This window comes from Lemur catta, chromosome 16, assembly GCF_020740605.2.
Source record: "Lemur catta isolate mLemCat1 chromosome 16, mLemCat1.pri, whole genome shotgun sequence".
NCBI lineage: Eukaryota > Metazoa > Chordata > Mammalia > Primates > Lemuridae > Lemur > Lemur catta.
In genome coordinates, this window is record NC_059143.1 from 36,038,221 (window position 1) to 36,054,095 (window position 15,875).

Consider the following 15,875-nt stretch of genomic DNA (forward strand, 5'->3'; position numbering starts at 1 on the left):
CCCACTGTCCTCAGAGCTCCCAGACAAGAATCTTGTAAAGAACCTGTATGTAGTCAATTATCAGGAAAACAAAAAATAGTTACATTGGCAAATTATCTCAAACTATCCCTCACTTTTAGGCACCAACAGTATTCACATTCTTCGTACAACTAGGTGAGGTTTCACAGCCTCAAGTCCTCTAAAACCAACAAATGCAGTACCTGGAAATTGTAAGTGACACAGCCAGATGCTTGCCAGCATCCTTGGTGTGATCATTTATGTGCCAGTCACCGCCCTCCTCCAACTTGTCCCAGAAATGAAAGCTATCGTAACGAAAGCAGTCTTGTTCCCCCAAATGACCAATTTTGCTGTGTGTACGACATTACATTAGTAGTTAAGATACTGGACTTTGGTTTCTTTTCAAAGTCTTAAATCCCCTTCAAAGTTTTCAGAAGCTTTTGGGCTGTGTGTTCAGGAAAGAATATCCCTTCAAAAATCATATGCACCAAAAGCAATTATTTAGTTTTCTTACTCTTTTACTTAAAAAATTCCAGTGTCTAGAACTTTGAAAAATAAAGTTCTGTTGTTTATAAGCCATCCAGTTTATGGTATTTTGTTATAGCAGACTGAAAAAACTAAGACACTGAACAATAACTATATTTCTATAAAAAATGATCACTAATTATCAAAAATTGTACTACTCTTCAATTAAATGTTTTATTTTTTCTTGACTACATTCAAGATGCAATGATAATAAAGGCTACATTTTTCTATTCTAGTATTACAAAGTAAAAACTATGCTTAATCTACTTATCCATTGCAAAGAAGACAAAAGTTGCCTATAAACTGCTTACAAATCTACCTAGCATGTGTTTAAACAGATTCATTGTAAGACATTACAATGAATATCATGGACTGTTTATCAAGAATGGCTGCCCTGAAAGTAAATATGACATTAAACCACTGCATGTTTAGTGCAACTTCAACATTATGCATGAGAAAGGGCTAACAGTCTGTTGATACTCCCTAAAACAGTAATGAATACAACTTTCGTACATTTCAAAGATTACTCAACAACTCGGAGCACAGGTATTGTCAAACCCACAGACTTATCTTGGTGTATCATGGGCGCTTTTGGTTACACAAAGTGGTATAGGCAAATGGGTTATGTGAGTTAAGAGGAAGCAAAAATTTAAGATTTGAAAGAAGGAATAGCTGAAATTTATGGCTCAAACATAAAAGGGACTAAAATCATCTTGAAGAAGCCATTTAACTTCTCTTTAGCCTCAGTTTCCTCACTTGCAAAATGGAAATCATCCTTATATCTCATAGAATTGCTAGGAAGACTAAATGAGAACACCAGCATACAAATACCTAGCAGAGCACCTGGTATAGAGCTCAATAAATGTTAACTGGATGGTAAAGCACCAGTTGCTGGGTCCCAGCCCCACAGCTTCTAACTCAGTAGGTTGGGTGGGGCCTGAGAATCTGCATTTCTAACAAGTTCCCAGGGGATGCTGATGCTGCTGGTCGGAAGATCACACTTTGAAAACTACTGATTTCATGCATTATTTTTAAAACTCTTGAGTTGCTAAATAATAGAGGATCATTAAATCAATTTAATAGGTCTGACCAGCAATAAAAAGAATAGTCAAGAATAGAATAGGAAATAGAGCCCATCACATTTAATGGGGTAAGTACTGTTTTAGTTGTATATAAATGTGTGTACTGCACCATGGGGTAAAATGTATTTTTTACTGTGGGTGGTGGTCAAAAAAGTCATTAGACCACTGGTCTAATGACTTTACTGTATCATTAATAACAAAGGCCACATTAATTCGGCAGAGGGCAGTAAGGGAGTCCGATTGTTCCCATTGGACACTAAGCTGAACTTGCCGTGGGCCTTCTCTTCCACTCATATAGGATTTCCTCTGCCTGGATTTCCCTTCCATCTCAGCCTATGCAAACCTCACCATCCCTTCAAGACAGAGAAGGTCAAGTCCAAGTTTCTCCTAAACCTTCCCCGACTAGTCTTTCTCAGTGGTGTCTCTGCTTCTTGCTCCAGAATTTAACTTCTATAGCATTTGTTTGACACATGGTACAAACCACCCTGCTTTGTCATCTTTGCAAGGGTGTGCCTTTTCTCTCCTGAAAGGTCACACATTTTTTTGAGGGCAGGGTTGACGTCTTATAAAACTTTGTGTCCCCAACAACTTCCTAGCAATGCTGTGGTCAAAGTGGGAATAAAATAGCTAGATGTAGATGGAATAAACAGTCAAACCACACTTGTAAATGCTAATGTATTACTTGTATGTTACAGGTAATACATGTGAGGATGCAAATTAGTGTCCAGGGACAGGTGAATACATGCATTATGGGAAGCAAATGTGGGGACAGCAGGAGAAGGGTGGCAGAAACTAAGGGAAGCCAATTGGCTGAGAAAGCTTAGCGGTCAGAGATCTTTCTGCCCTCCACCCAAGAACCTGGGCTGAGGTTCCTGGGATAGCATGACATGGAGAAAATCCTCACTCTTCACTGGGTAGGAGTAAGTCATTTTGATGTTTAGCACTAATGCTGTGCAGTGGACAAGAAAGGTTGAAAGGCCAGAGGGAAAATCAGTATACTGGCTGAGAGGAAAGAGAGACACAGGAATCCAGAGGCAGAGTGAAGAAATTAATTTACCCCAATACGTATTAAATGAGTTCAGTCCCTGAGCTAGGTGTGCTGGGGTACATTTTTGCGATAATGGAGGGACACACGAGATACCATGGGAATGTGGAGGAAGAACCACCCACGTGCGCCTGGGTGAAGCAGAGTGGACCTCACATACGGAGGGAGCCTGTGTTGGGACTTGAAGCATGATCCGCTCCTCTGACAGACAAGACACGAAGCTTGAAGAAAGGAGGAAGGAGGCAGGACAGCACGCACAAAGGCCAGACATGCAAGAATACTGTCCATTTGGAGATCTGCCAGCAGTCTGACATGATTGGAGCACGGGCTCCATAGGGGGAAAAGAATAAAACCAAAGCCAGGAGTTAGACCACAGAGTGCCTTGTGTGTTGGATCAGAGCAGGGTGTGCACTGAAGATACCTCTGGCAACAGGGCTAAGGATGTCCAGGGAGGAAGAATGCCGAAGTGGGGACCCCAATTAGGATAGGCTGCAAAACAAATGTGGAAAAGCAACATGGGAGAGTGGCAATGTGGAGGGAAAGGAATGACTTAAGAAGTAAGTAAAATTCATGGAACTTAGGGTCTAACAGTACTTTTGAGGTAGAGGGAGGGTGCTGGCTAGAAATACACGAGGAGCACGGGTATGGAGGGAGGCAGAACAGGAGAACTGCAGACATTCTGAGGTTGTCCCCATGGGACTCCACGGTGGGGCCCACCACGAGCAGGGGGGCAACCACTATGGCACTCAGGATCTGCTCTGGGGATAGAGAACTGAACAGAAAAATGAGAAACACTTGGGGTGGGAAAGGGGGAGAGCTGGGGAAAGTTTTTAAGCAAGTCAGTATTAAGAAGCTATGGAAAAATCTCTTCAAATTTCAGTTAGTATAATTTTCTATGTTTCTCTTTATGCAACTTAAGACAACCACGAAAGTATTCTAAATTGTGGATATAAAATGAAAGTTTTAAAAATCATTTAGTGTGACCCTGGTTCTCACTTTTAATTCCTATGATTTATCAAGTGTCTTATTTACACTGTAAGCGAAGTCATCTTCTGGTTAATTCACTTTGAAAAGCATGATCTAATTTTCAAACATTAGATATGGTAAAATTATTTGTCCTTGAAAGGCACAGATAATTCACTAAACCAAAGAAAAGTGGGAACTTTGGAAGTTTACGTAATAAAATGTGCAGTGGTGTGGCAGTGGCACAAGACACACTCGGACGGGATGGATTCTGACCCATCACCACGACAGACAAATTGCTCCATAGTAAGCGAAATGGGAGCCAGGAACAGACCCTGTTGTGGACACAGACAGTGAGAGCTTTGAGCTGTGGCTTCTAACTAGCTCCCGGAGGACATACTAACTTTATTTATTTCCTTCCAAACCCTAAAGGAGAAATAAGCAACTTAGGATTTCAGTGCCTGTTCTTTAAGCCTCTGTTTAAGCAGGAGGGTCCGGAAAAAATAATTACCTGGTATTGCTTTTCCCAGACTTCACGGAATACCAGTAAGAAGAGAATGTTTAGAATGATATTAATACTATTTACTCTGAACAGCCAAGTTGTTTAACTGTATAGACAGATTTATCCAAAGAGTATATATTCCCACACAGGATATTACACAAATATTTTAGAAGGCTATGTCAAATAATATTTGATTGAAAAATATTTTATTTGGTTGAAAGTCAATTACTATGCCATGGGCTTCCATATCTTAATGTTTATTTGCCCAAAATTGGAAGAATAATTCCTTTACAAATTTGGCTTCAGTTCTACAATGCCAGGGAAACTTCAGAAACTTCTGGCTCATCTACTTTAGCTGACATTAGCTAGCTAATTTCTCATGAGTAAGGGACACTGTGATCCTCTTAACCCACAGATAGTTGGAAAGGATTTTGAATATTTTAATGCTTAATTTATATATTTTAAAAAGAACAAATCAATAAGTATACACTATTCCATGCTTTCTTAGAGAGCTAACTAAAATAGCATTTCCAATTTGAAACCAACTCTTTTAAATCAATCTCATGCACAAAGCTATTATTACATAACCGACAATTATTTTATCAGTATGTATTAGTAAACCACCCCAAAAGACTATAATGTGCTGTCATGTGGTATAATAAAAATATTATTCAACACATAGTTTGCATTTTCAATCAACTTTAGATACCACAGTATTCTGTGAATTAAACTCTAGAGGTTTTAAGTGATTCGTTTTATTATAAACACTCAATCCAAAAAGATGATTAAAATAATTGAGGATAAGGCTTGATTATAAGGAGAAACAGCCTTTTTTTCTAGTAACATCTGTGGTAATAATATGCTGTCATTTAAACTAACTGAGGATGACTCACCATCTGTGAGTAAATGTAATTTTAGTTTCTTTTCTAGTACTGGGGGTAGTTCTTTTTTTTTTTTAACTGAATCATCCATCTTCCATCCTTTTGCAACCCAACCATAGAGTGAGATGGAAAGCTGAGGTCAGGAGTATACTTTCTTGCTATGTTTCAGAACAAAATTAACTGTCGCACTTAGGAAATTTACTCATGAACTTGGCCTCAATAGGATCTTGCTATAAATAATAGTTAACTTGCATGGGATCTCCCAAAGATCAGTTAATTTCTCTATTTAGGCATAATTCTGAAAAACAAAATTATATTTTCATTTATATGTCACTGTCTCAAATATAAAGGGCATTTTATTTTATAACAAATTAACAACATGTTAACATCCAAACACTTAGCCTGGACACTGTAATTCATTTTGCTTTCAGGTAAGTATTATAGAGAACTACAAGAATAATTTTCAATATCTGCTGTAGCCATGGAGGGTCTCTCTGGACAAGAATATTCACTAAAGGAATCAGAAAATAAAATCTGAGATTGGAATAAGTAGGAAAAAATGGGCTAAAGACACAATTAGTGAGAGATAAGCCAAAAGAAAGGAGCTAAAATTCATCACCAGGAAAGGACACAAAAGGAGAAAGTACCTGAGTATGGCAGCAGAGTGAAGCAGCATTAGCTGTCCATGGAAGAGACGAGAGGGGGAAAGAAAGGTACATAAGGTTCTCAGAAGGTGGTAGTCTCATGCCCACGGCGATTTTCATTCACTTTCATACCATTTCAGTCCCCCATTCTCATGGCAAAATCCAGACCATGTTATCACCAAGATCTGCTCCACTTCTGAAATCTTAAACCTAACACACTGCTCTCTCACCACCATCTCCATTGCTTCTACTGAGCTGGTTCTTTATTCTTGCCAAAATCGCCTTCCCCAACTCCTTTGTGGTCTCCTTTCCAGACAGCCTCCTGACAGTCTACTTTTTTCTTGACTCAGCTTAGACACCAAGATCTACCGCTTCTTAGGATCCACTCTAATCTTCGAGGATTTTTGTACTGGTTCACATGGTATAGTTTAAGTAAATTTTAAATAGTGCAAAAAAACTCCCCACAAAACCCAAAAACAAACCAACAGGCCAATGTCTTACTTTATGTAAACATGCAAATAATATGAATTCCCTACATTTAAAAAATTGTCAGGTATAGAATAACGTCAAAGCGAAAAGGCCCAATGAACTGTAATTTGTTTTTACGCTATTACCACATGGTGGTGCCACTTTGGCTAATACACAGAAACCCCTGCCACCTTTGCTTAGTACCGTGTGAATCTCACTGCTGTTTATGTACAGAGGAACTTCGGTAAGTCACTGTGATGACTAATGTGCTGTTATTTTACAGACTCTGTTATTATAACTGAAAATATTTTTATATCCGACAACAATATCTCTCAAGCATTCATTAAGCGGTGGTTCTACTGATAATGCTGAAAAACACAGCCCCCAAAACAGTAACATTGGAACAGAAGTTAGTTGTGATAAAACACCATGAAGAAGGCCAAATATCCACAAATATCCTGTGTTGTTAATTTAGGAGAAAGCACTGTAAAAAAATTAGAGCTAATGAAGCAAAAAAATTAAAAAGTCACAGTAAAGTAAAATTATGCCACAATGTTATACATTCATGCATCCCCCAAATACCCCCTTTATATCTTCTATGAGATAATTAGTCTTAAAGTATGAGTTTTATATCATGAGATTACTTCAGGAATATATCTATCATAAATGTAAATGCCTTCTTAAAATATAGTATTTCCCCTATCGTTTCCATGAAGTGCTTCTCTTTCCATTACTATATCCTAAGTGTACAGTAAATAGTGTGGCAATTATGAGCATGGACTTTGGAGCCAGACTTCCTGTGTATGAATCCCCCAGGCTCCATCACTTTCTAATAGCATGGCTTTGGGTAAGCTTCTTACCCTCTCTATACGTCAGTTTCTCATCTGAAAAATTAGGATAACACTAGCTACACCAAAAGGCTGTTGTGAAGACTGATGAGTTGATACACGTAAGACATTTAGAACCCACGTGGCACTAACACTATGTATTAGTTACTACAGTCATCATCATCATCACCACCTTCCCATTGACCCTTGATGTTACTTACAAGACTGAATATATTTCACTGGGCCAAAAAAATGACCTGTTCCTTTATTAATAGTATATAAATTACTTATAGTATATGCAGTGGTGATGTATAGGATATGCAGTGGCATGAAGATATTAGTTCTTCTTTTGATATTTTCTTTTGAAATATTGTCAGAAACCTTTCTCATTACAGTTCTGGGGAGCCTTTCTAGTGTAAGAACTGGGTAAGCATTATGATTCTGAATAGAGTCTGCTCAGACACTAACATTTACATCAAGTGACACAGCAGTTAAATGTCAACTGAATGTTTCTTTAGCCGTCTTACCTTTAGTCTGTCTTTGGGCAGCGCGACAACACCTTGCTTAATGATTTCCAGGACTCGTTCCACTGACAGCTCAGCTCCAGCTTGTAGCAACCTTGAGCTAAAGAAGGTGATCACCTGAAAAGTAAAGTGTTATTTTTTAAACAAGTAGATGTATAAAATGTATTTTCAGTAGATGCCTTTCTCACATGGTACTCAAACGATCATAATTCCGATTCTAGAGTGACCTGGCTTTGAATTCACCAGCCCCCGCAAACACACTCTTCTCTTTTGGGTTTGATGGCCGAATCAGAGCCAACTCCTGAATATTCAGGGCTGATTAATTCATTCTGTGAATTAAGTAGCCTCCTGAATTCTGCTCTTTCTTGTACTGACTTGGCATTTATATTTCCTCTAGAAAGCAGTACCCATCAGAAAGTGGGAAGAGAAAGCTAAGCCTTAAAGCCTGTCAATTTTGAGGCTTAATAGTAATAGTAGAATTCACTCTCCACCCCCCAAAAAAGGTGGAGAGGGGCTTAATAGGAAAAGAATTTGAAGTTAATGGCTAAAATGATGTTTTGGGGATTATCTATGAATTTAATTTATCCACATCACCCTTATCCCTGATCACCAGGGATAATCAACAGCAACCTCAAATTATTTTTGTTTCATGTTACAGCAAATCTAAACTAGGTAGTCAAGATATCAATACAGTAGCATTCTAGAAATAACACTGTCCCTAAATATTTGTCACTAAAAACTAACAGAATGTCATCATTTTTTAGCAAATCATGTTTAAAACCACAGTGTTAATAAATCAAGAAGACTGTAGACCCCTTTTTAATGCAAAAGAATAACATTTAGGTGTTTATAATCAGACATGCAAAAATATAAAAATTTATTGCATTTTTTAAAGTTGAACATTTCCTTTTATATGTTTTCTATATTCTAGGTAAAGTATATGAAGTTACAAACAATTCTTCGCAAACATTTTTATGCATTTCCTTTCAGAATTACTCTCCTAAATATTGTTTAAGAGTATAATAACTTTTAACCATTCTAGTGGAAAGTACACTGTGTTACATAAATGCCACTGAAATGCATTTGTTCTGCAAAGCAAAGAGACTTAGCCGGAACCAGGACCATTAACAAGCACGTGCCTCACAATTCTATGGCAATGAGGGAAAACAAAGGCAGCTGATAGCTGGTGATTCTGCTTTTGATTCCACATAAATCATAATTTATCTCCAGGTAAATTACTTCTTTATTTGCTGCCACCACCAGCTCCTTTGCAAGTTGCTTATTTTGTCCACAACCAGGTTGGTCTTTCAATATGTGCCTATGGATCTAGTTTTTCCCAAGTCAGATTTTAAGCTGCTTTGGGGATTCTGGGATTAAAATTTTGTTCACAGAGTTTAGACCCAGCAGGTATGCAAATTGATTTTTATAATGTAGGGAATAAATCTTTGAAGAAAGACACAACACAGATAAGAAAACATACGGCAATACATTAAAATCTTATTTTCAAATATGCAACAACAAAGATGCAAAATAAAAACTTTCCTTTTGTGCAAGTATTTTTGCAGGTTTTAAACTTAAACATGGTTTTTCTGAGGAAAAAATTGGTTAACCATATGAATTGCCATTTTTGTTGGTAAAAAAAATAGTTGAATATTAGCAATTTCATATGGGTCAACCTAATATCTATGCATAAAATTCTCTTTGATCAAAAAAAAATAATAAATTAAAGAATAGAAGCATATCTGTTAAAAACTCATTTTAAGAAAAAATATCAACTAAAAAGTAGGAAGATAGATCTTATAGACACCTGAGGCTTATGGAATGATTTTTTCTAGTATTTACTAAAAGCTGACATTTCATTATTGGATGATTTCTGGCTTATGGCAGTACATAATGTAGCAAGGAGTAGTTCTCAAATACGGCAGACCATCCAAAATAGCTGGGAAGCCTTGTGAGATACTGATCCCAGGAACTTGCTCCACTGGGCTCTCCTCTCCAGGTGAGTTTGACGTCAGCCAGATTCTAGACCAGAGGTCTCCAAACTTTTCTGATTGTAACTTACAAGTAAAAAAAAGTGAGGATGTAGTTGCAATGTATGTTCTATTTCTCTATAAATTATGCAATATACCATAGTCTTAATGTTTTACATATAAAATGTATAGAAAAAGAAATTTAAAAGAATGAGATAAAAACAAAATAAACTAGATTTTAAAAATACTTAAGTGATGATACAAAATACTTTCTTGATACTCATTAAAATACTATTGAAAATAATCTGGGCAGTTAGCTATTGTATGTCTTGCTAATCACAAAGGCTTCATGTTATCATCGGCAAGCCCGATATTCACTCATGGTAAGATATACTGTTCACGATGGTGGATCTAAGTCCATAATATAAACAGTCTTCCTGATACATTTTATGGATCGTGAGATCAGATTGGTTCATCATTGTTTTCACCTCGTAATGTGGCACTTGTTTTGTTCTAGGAGGAGGAGGATGTCAGCTCTGCCATTATCTTTTGTCATGTGTGTTTATATTGTTTTACTACCATCAATCTGTGGGGTAATATTTTATGAGGGTTTAATGAAATCTAGATACTATAACCAGGAACACATACACTACAATAAAGTGAATGAAAAGGTGAATGCACATCTGAAAACCCTGCAAGTGTTGAGGAACCCCACCTATCTCTTTCCTCACGATACCTGGACTACTGGAGCTGACATATAGATCCTGGAAGGTTGTAAACACCGATACTATTAGTAAAACTAAATCTATTTTATTCATTCATTCATTCTTTAGAGACAAGGTCTTGCTTGCCCAGGCTGTAGGGCAGTGGCCCGATCATAGCTCACTGCGACCTCAAACTCCTGGGCCCAAGTGATCCCTCTGTCTCAACCTCCTGAGTAACTAGGACTACAGGAGCACACCACCACATTCAGCTAATTTTTATATATTTTTTATTTGTAGAGAAAGAGTCGTGCTATGCTGCCTAGGCTGGTCTCAAACTCCTGGCTTCAAGCAACTCTCCCACCTTCGCCTCCTAAAGTGCTGGGATTACATTACAGGCATGAGCCACTGAGCCCAGCCTACTTTATTTTTGGATGAATAAATAAAGCTGTAATATTTTCTTCCTACAGACTGATGGTTGGTGCAACCTCTGGGGTATGTGTATCCATCTACTGTGGAGATCACTAATTGAGATAACAAAATGCATATATGAAAGCTAAATGGAACTCACAGTATTCATATAGGACTCAAAGACATTACAAACCAACCAAAGAGAGTACTTATATGTCACATCACCTAAGAACAGAGTAATGCAATGACAGTCCTGTTTTGTTCACTCCGTGCCTCCAGTAGCTTGCCTCTAAGCCACAAGGAATTTCCATTCTCACCAGGAGAGCTGCAGAGTAGGCATGAGGCTCGGTTTCAAAGTAAATTCTTTTTTCTCCAACTGTCTCTCATTTGTATGTTTTAAAGCTGATGTTCTAATGTTTTTGCATTCAAACTCACACTATTTTAGAGAATGATAAAACCTCCACTTCTAGAAGAGAAGTATAATTTATATATCAAAAAGGAAGGAAATGATCTTCTACTGAATGTTTATTATGGACCTGTGCTCTGCATATACTATTTATTTAATTCTCACAACAATCCTACAAGGTGATAAAAATCTCTGTCCTACAGAAGAGTTAACACAATCAGAGAGACAAGAAGCCGGACCCGGGTTCCCTGGGCAAGTGCCGGGAGCGGGACTACAACTGAGGTGGTTCCTGCTTACTTCATGTTTCCCGCAATTCTGATGTAGCAAAATGGAGCACGGGCTTAGTTTGTTAATAGGAAATATCTAAGGTAAAAGGTATAAGTTGTTTCACCAAAGATTTCCAATGGAGCCCGACTGTAACACTAGCAAAGAATGTGAAACAATTCATTTAAAGATATGAACTTCTATTTCCTGCTGCCAGGTTGGAATATGGCACACAATAGTGACTTCTGTGATGATGACTATAACTGATACGTGGCTTTTGTCAACTTGCACAGCAACCAGTAAAACTGTTAGAACAGATGAACTTTTTTCCCTCTGAAAATGTCTGCACAGGACGCAGCCAATAACAGAAAACATTTAAAGTAAAACCTTTAGCTAAAGCGAGAATGAATACTTCGTTAGTGAAACTCAAAAGCAACCTTTCAAAGGAAGGTACTTCTCCACAGTTCATGTTTTACAACTTTCTTCCATCCACCAGATTTGGCTGCAACTCATGAAATCCAAGCACAGCACATTGGCTTCCATTATGCTATTAGCTTTGAACAGCAATTGCCCAATGAATGCCATGTTCTGATTAATCAGTTGTACCCTTTGAGTAATATCAAAATCACATTTAACCACCTGTCATGAAACCAGTGAACGATCATTAGATCAGATTTATAGAGATGAGAAGCTTTTCTGGGGTAGAGGAGAGTAAAAAAGGAGCCAGTATGTGCTAGCCAGGCAAACATTCTCGTTTGCTAAGTGGCCACTCTCCCAAGAGGTAAAAGTAGAGCACTAAATTTTTTTTTTTAAGACAATGATAAACATATTTTAGAAAGTAAAATACATATGTATTTCCTCACTGATGTTTTTGGGTTTTCCTTCAAGGTTTAGTGTTGTAACCAATACATGTATGGACAACCTATTTACTAGAGGAGCTCTCCAGAGGACTTACGAGGATAATAGATGATACTATTTTCTGTCTTCATGAAAGGTGCAATGTATTAATAATTGGGGAGATAAGATACAGATCAAACATGTATAATTAAATAGATTAGACATCATGGTAGAGTAGACTATGAACTACTCAAAATCAGAAGGCATAGATTTGTATCCTGCTTCTGATACTTATTAGCAATGTGACTTACCAGACACTCAACTTCTTTTACATGTAGCATCAAGCAGTGGTTGAGAACTTAACCTGGTGTCAACTGCTTGGGTTTAAATCCCAGCTCTCCTTATAATATCTGTAAAGTAACAAAGTTGCTACATCTACTTCATAGGAACCAATAATGATAATGTGGCAACTTTGTCATTTTGCAAATGAGGGGACTAATATAAATCCAACAATAATGACAGTAGCTGACATTTTGTCAGCATTTACCACGTGCAAGGCTGCTTTGGGAAAAAACACTCCTCCAAACCGTGCTTTCCTCTCAACTCCACAACAATCAACACAGAAGAGGACTCTGTAACCAAATGTGGAGTTTCCCCCACACACCAAGCAGCAGACACCAGCTGGGTGTCCTGTAATTCATTTCCAACACTATCTACTGGAGATCGTGTCAGATCCCACAGGGTGAGGCCTCAGTCCCCAAGACATCTCCCATCCTGCCACCAGTGTCAAGATTGGGCCTGTGGAGCTTTGACTGACCCCCTTCCTCTTTGGGTTCGACTGATTTGCTGAGCAGCTCACAGAACCCAGGGAAACACTTACTTACATTTACTGATTTATTATAATGGATATTACAAAGGATTCAGATGAAAAGATGCATAGGGCAAGGCATGGGGGAAGGAGTGCTGGGCTTCCATGCTCTCCCTGGGTGCACCACCCTCCAGGAACCTCCAGAGGCTATCCAGAAGCTCACTGAACCCAGTCCTCTTGGGGTTTTATGGAGGCTTCGTTACATGGGCATGATTGACAATCTGTAGAAATGTGACTGCACAAAAGGCACATGATCCTAAACCCAGCAAGGCCTCTCTGTTCAGATTCTTCTTGGCCTGTCTGTGCAGCATCCTTCCTCCAGTGCATGGGGCAGGACTCTCTCTGGAATTGAGGGTCTTCAGACCCACAATCACATTGGCAGGTGAAAGGAGGGCCAGAGAAGGTCAGAGAGAGAGAGAGAGGATCTGTCTCCTGAGGCCTAAAGCGCCCCAACATTATAATAAGGACTATGGGAGTTATGAGCCAAGCACTGTGTACAAAAACCAATATATTTAATATATATCAAAGCACCACAAATGCACTTTGCAGATATTAACTTATTAATACTTAATGCTGTAAATTTCCCTCTGAGCTTTCACTGTGTCCCACAAATTTTGATATATTGCATTTTCATTTATGCTCACTTTAAATTTATTCTATTTCCCTTGTAACCTACTCTTTGACCCATGGGTGTACTGTTTAATTTCCAAATATTTGCAGATTTTCCAGATATCTTTCTTATTAATTTCTAATTTAATTTCATTGTGGTCAAAGAACATACTCTATATGATTTTAAGTGTTTTAAATTTGTTGGTTTGCTTTATGTCCTCAAATATGGTCTATCTCCATGAATGTTTCTTGCGTACCGATGGTGTTGGGTGGAATGTTCCATATATGTCAACTATTAATAAATCAAGGTAGTTGGTATTGTTTGGGTCTTCCACATCATTCTATTAATATATCATTACTAATTTTCTGTTTATTTGTTGCACCAATTACTGGGAAAGAAGTGTTGACTTCTCCAATTACAATTATGGATCTATTTCTTCTTGCAATTCCATTAGCTTTTGTTTCAGGTGTTTTGAAGCTGTGTTGTTATGTGTATACACACTTAGGATGGTTATGTCTTCTCGGTGAATTGATCTCTTCATCATTACATGGTGTCCCTCTTTAAGGTAATATTCCTTGTGCTGAAGTCTACTTTGTCTGCTATTAATATAGTCACCCCAACTTTCTTTCGATTAGTGCTTGCATGGTAAAACTTCTTTCATCCTTTTACTTTTAACCTATCTATGTCTTTAAAGTAGGTTTCTTATAAACAGCACATAGTTAGGCCTTGCTTTTTATCCAATCTGAAAATTTCTGTCTCTTGAGGCATTAGGATAGTTTACACTTAATTTAATTTCTGGCAAGGCTGGATTTAAATATTGCTTGTTGTTTTTTATTTGTTCCACTAATGATTTATTCTGTTTTTCCTGCCTGTCTTTGGACTGAGGATAATTTATGATTCTATTTTATCTCCATCTTTGGCTTACTACTTATATCTCTATTTCTATTTTTTTTTTTTTTAGTGGTTACCCTGGAGTTTATAGTATACATCTTCAGTTTATCACAGTTTACCTTCAAATAACATCATACTACCTCACATTGCCAAGAACTGTGAAGAGCCTGCAACTGACCTACTTGTGAGTTAACAAGTTAGGCAGTCCATAGCCTCACAGGATCCTGGAACAAGACAGAGATCTATGGGTCAGAGACACAGGACTGTTTATTAGTCATGGCAATAGCAGTGATTAGAGCATGTGCATTATTGTACTGGGTCCCCAAGCCCCAATTTTCTCAGGGTGATGTGACAAGGGCCAGATAATACCTGAACATGCAGTGGATTCTATTACAGGAACAGAACCCTAAACTTAGAGACCCCAGATCTCTCATAATGGTCAGTAAGCATGCCTGTCTTTTGCTCCAGCGCGAGCCACAAACTTCCTTTAAAAGATTATCTACAGCAAAGGGCAGTCAGTGCCTTTGCTCACAAAACGTCAGAAACATGAGACCTCTGGAACTGTCTCCCGACACACATATGTGCCAAACTCCAATTCTTCCTGCCCATCCTTTGTGCCACTGTTGACACACATCTTACTTTTACACATGTAACACCCCGCCCCCAATACATTGTTACTACTTCTGTTTTAGACAAGGAGTTGAGAACCTACAGCCTGTGGGCTAAGGCTGGCCTGTGGTCTATTTTTGTAAGTACAATTTTATTGGGACACAGCCATGCCCATGTGTTTACATATTGTGCATGGCTGCTACTGAACTACAGCAGCAGAGTTGAGTAGTTGTGACAGACTTTATTGCCCGTAAAGCCTAAAATACTTACTATCTTGCCATTTACAGTAAAAGTTTGCTGACCCCTTCTTGAGACAATTATTTTACAAAGTGAATCAACATAAGAAAAAGCCTTTTATGTTTACATTAATTTTTACCATTTCTGGAGTTCTTACTTTTTGTAGATCCAAGTTTCTGTCAGGTATGACAGTTCTTCTGCTTAACTAACTTCCTTTAACATTTCTTATGGTACACACCAGTAATAAATTCTCTCAGTTTTTGCCTAAAAATGTCTTTATTCTGTTTTCAGTTTTTAAAGACATTTTTGTGGAGTATAAACTCTGGGCTGACAAGAACTTTTTTCATTTTAGCATTATAAAGATGTCACTTCATTACCTGAGTTGCACAGGTTCTGACAAGAAGACTGTTGTTATTACCTTTGTTCCTCTGTATATAATATTTCTTTTTTCTCTGGCTACATTCAGGATTGTATTTTTTCTTTTATCTTTGTTTTTCATATGTTTAAATACAATGTGTCTTTTTAAAAAATGGGTTTATCCTGATCGAGGTTCTCTGAGCTTCCTGGATCTGTGGTTTGATGTCATTATTTTTGGAAAATTCTCAGCCATTAT

General features: G+C 37.8%; 1 protein-coding gene across 2 annotated transcripts in view; it reads right to left on the bottom strand.

Moving 5' to 3' along the window:
• The window catches only part of DYM (dymeclin), a 273,454-nt gene that overhangs the window by 40,036 nt on the left and 217,543 nt on the right, over nt 1-15,875 (bottom strand). For both annotated transcript variants that reach the window (XM_045528017.1, XM_045528018.1), the window contains exon 16: nt 7,462-7,575. In XM_045528017.1, the coding sequence (XP_045383973.1) occupies nt 7,462-7,575 (114 nt within the window). The remainder of the gene's footprint in view (nt 1-7,461; nt 7,576-15,875) is intronic.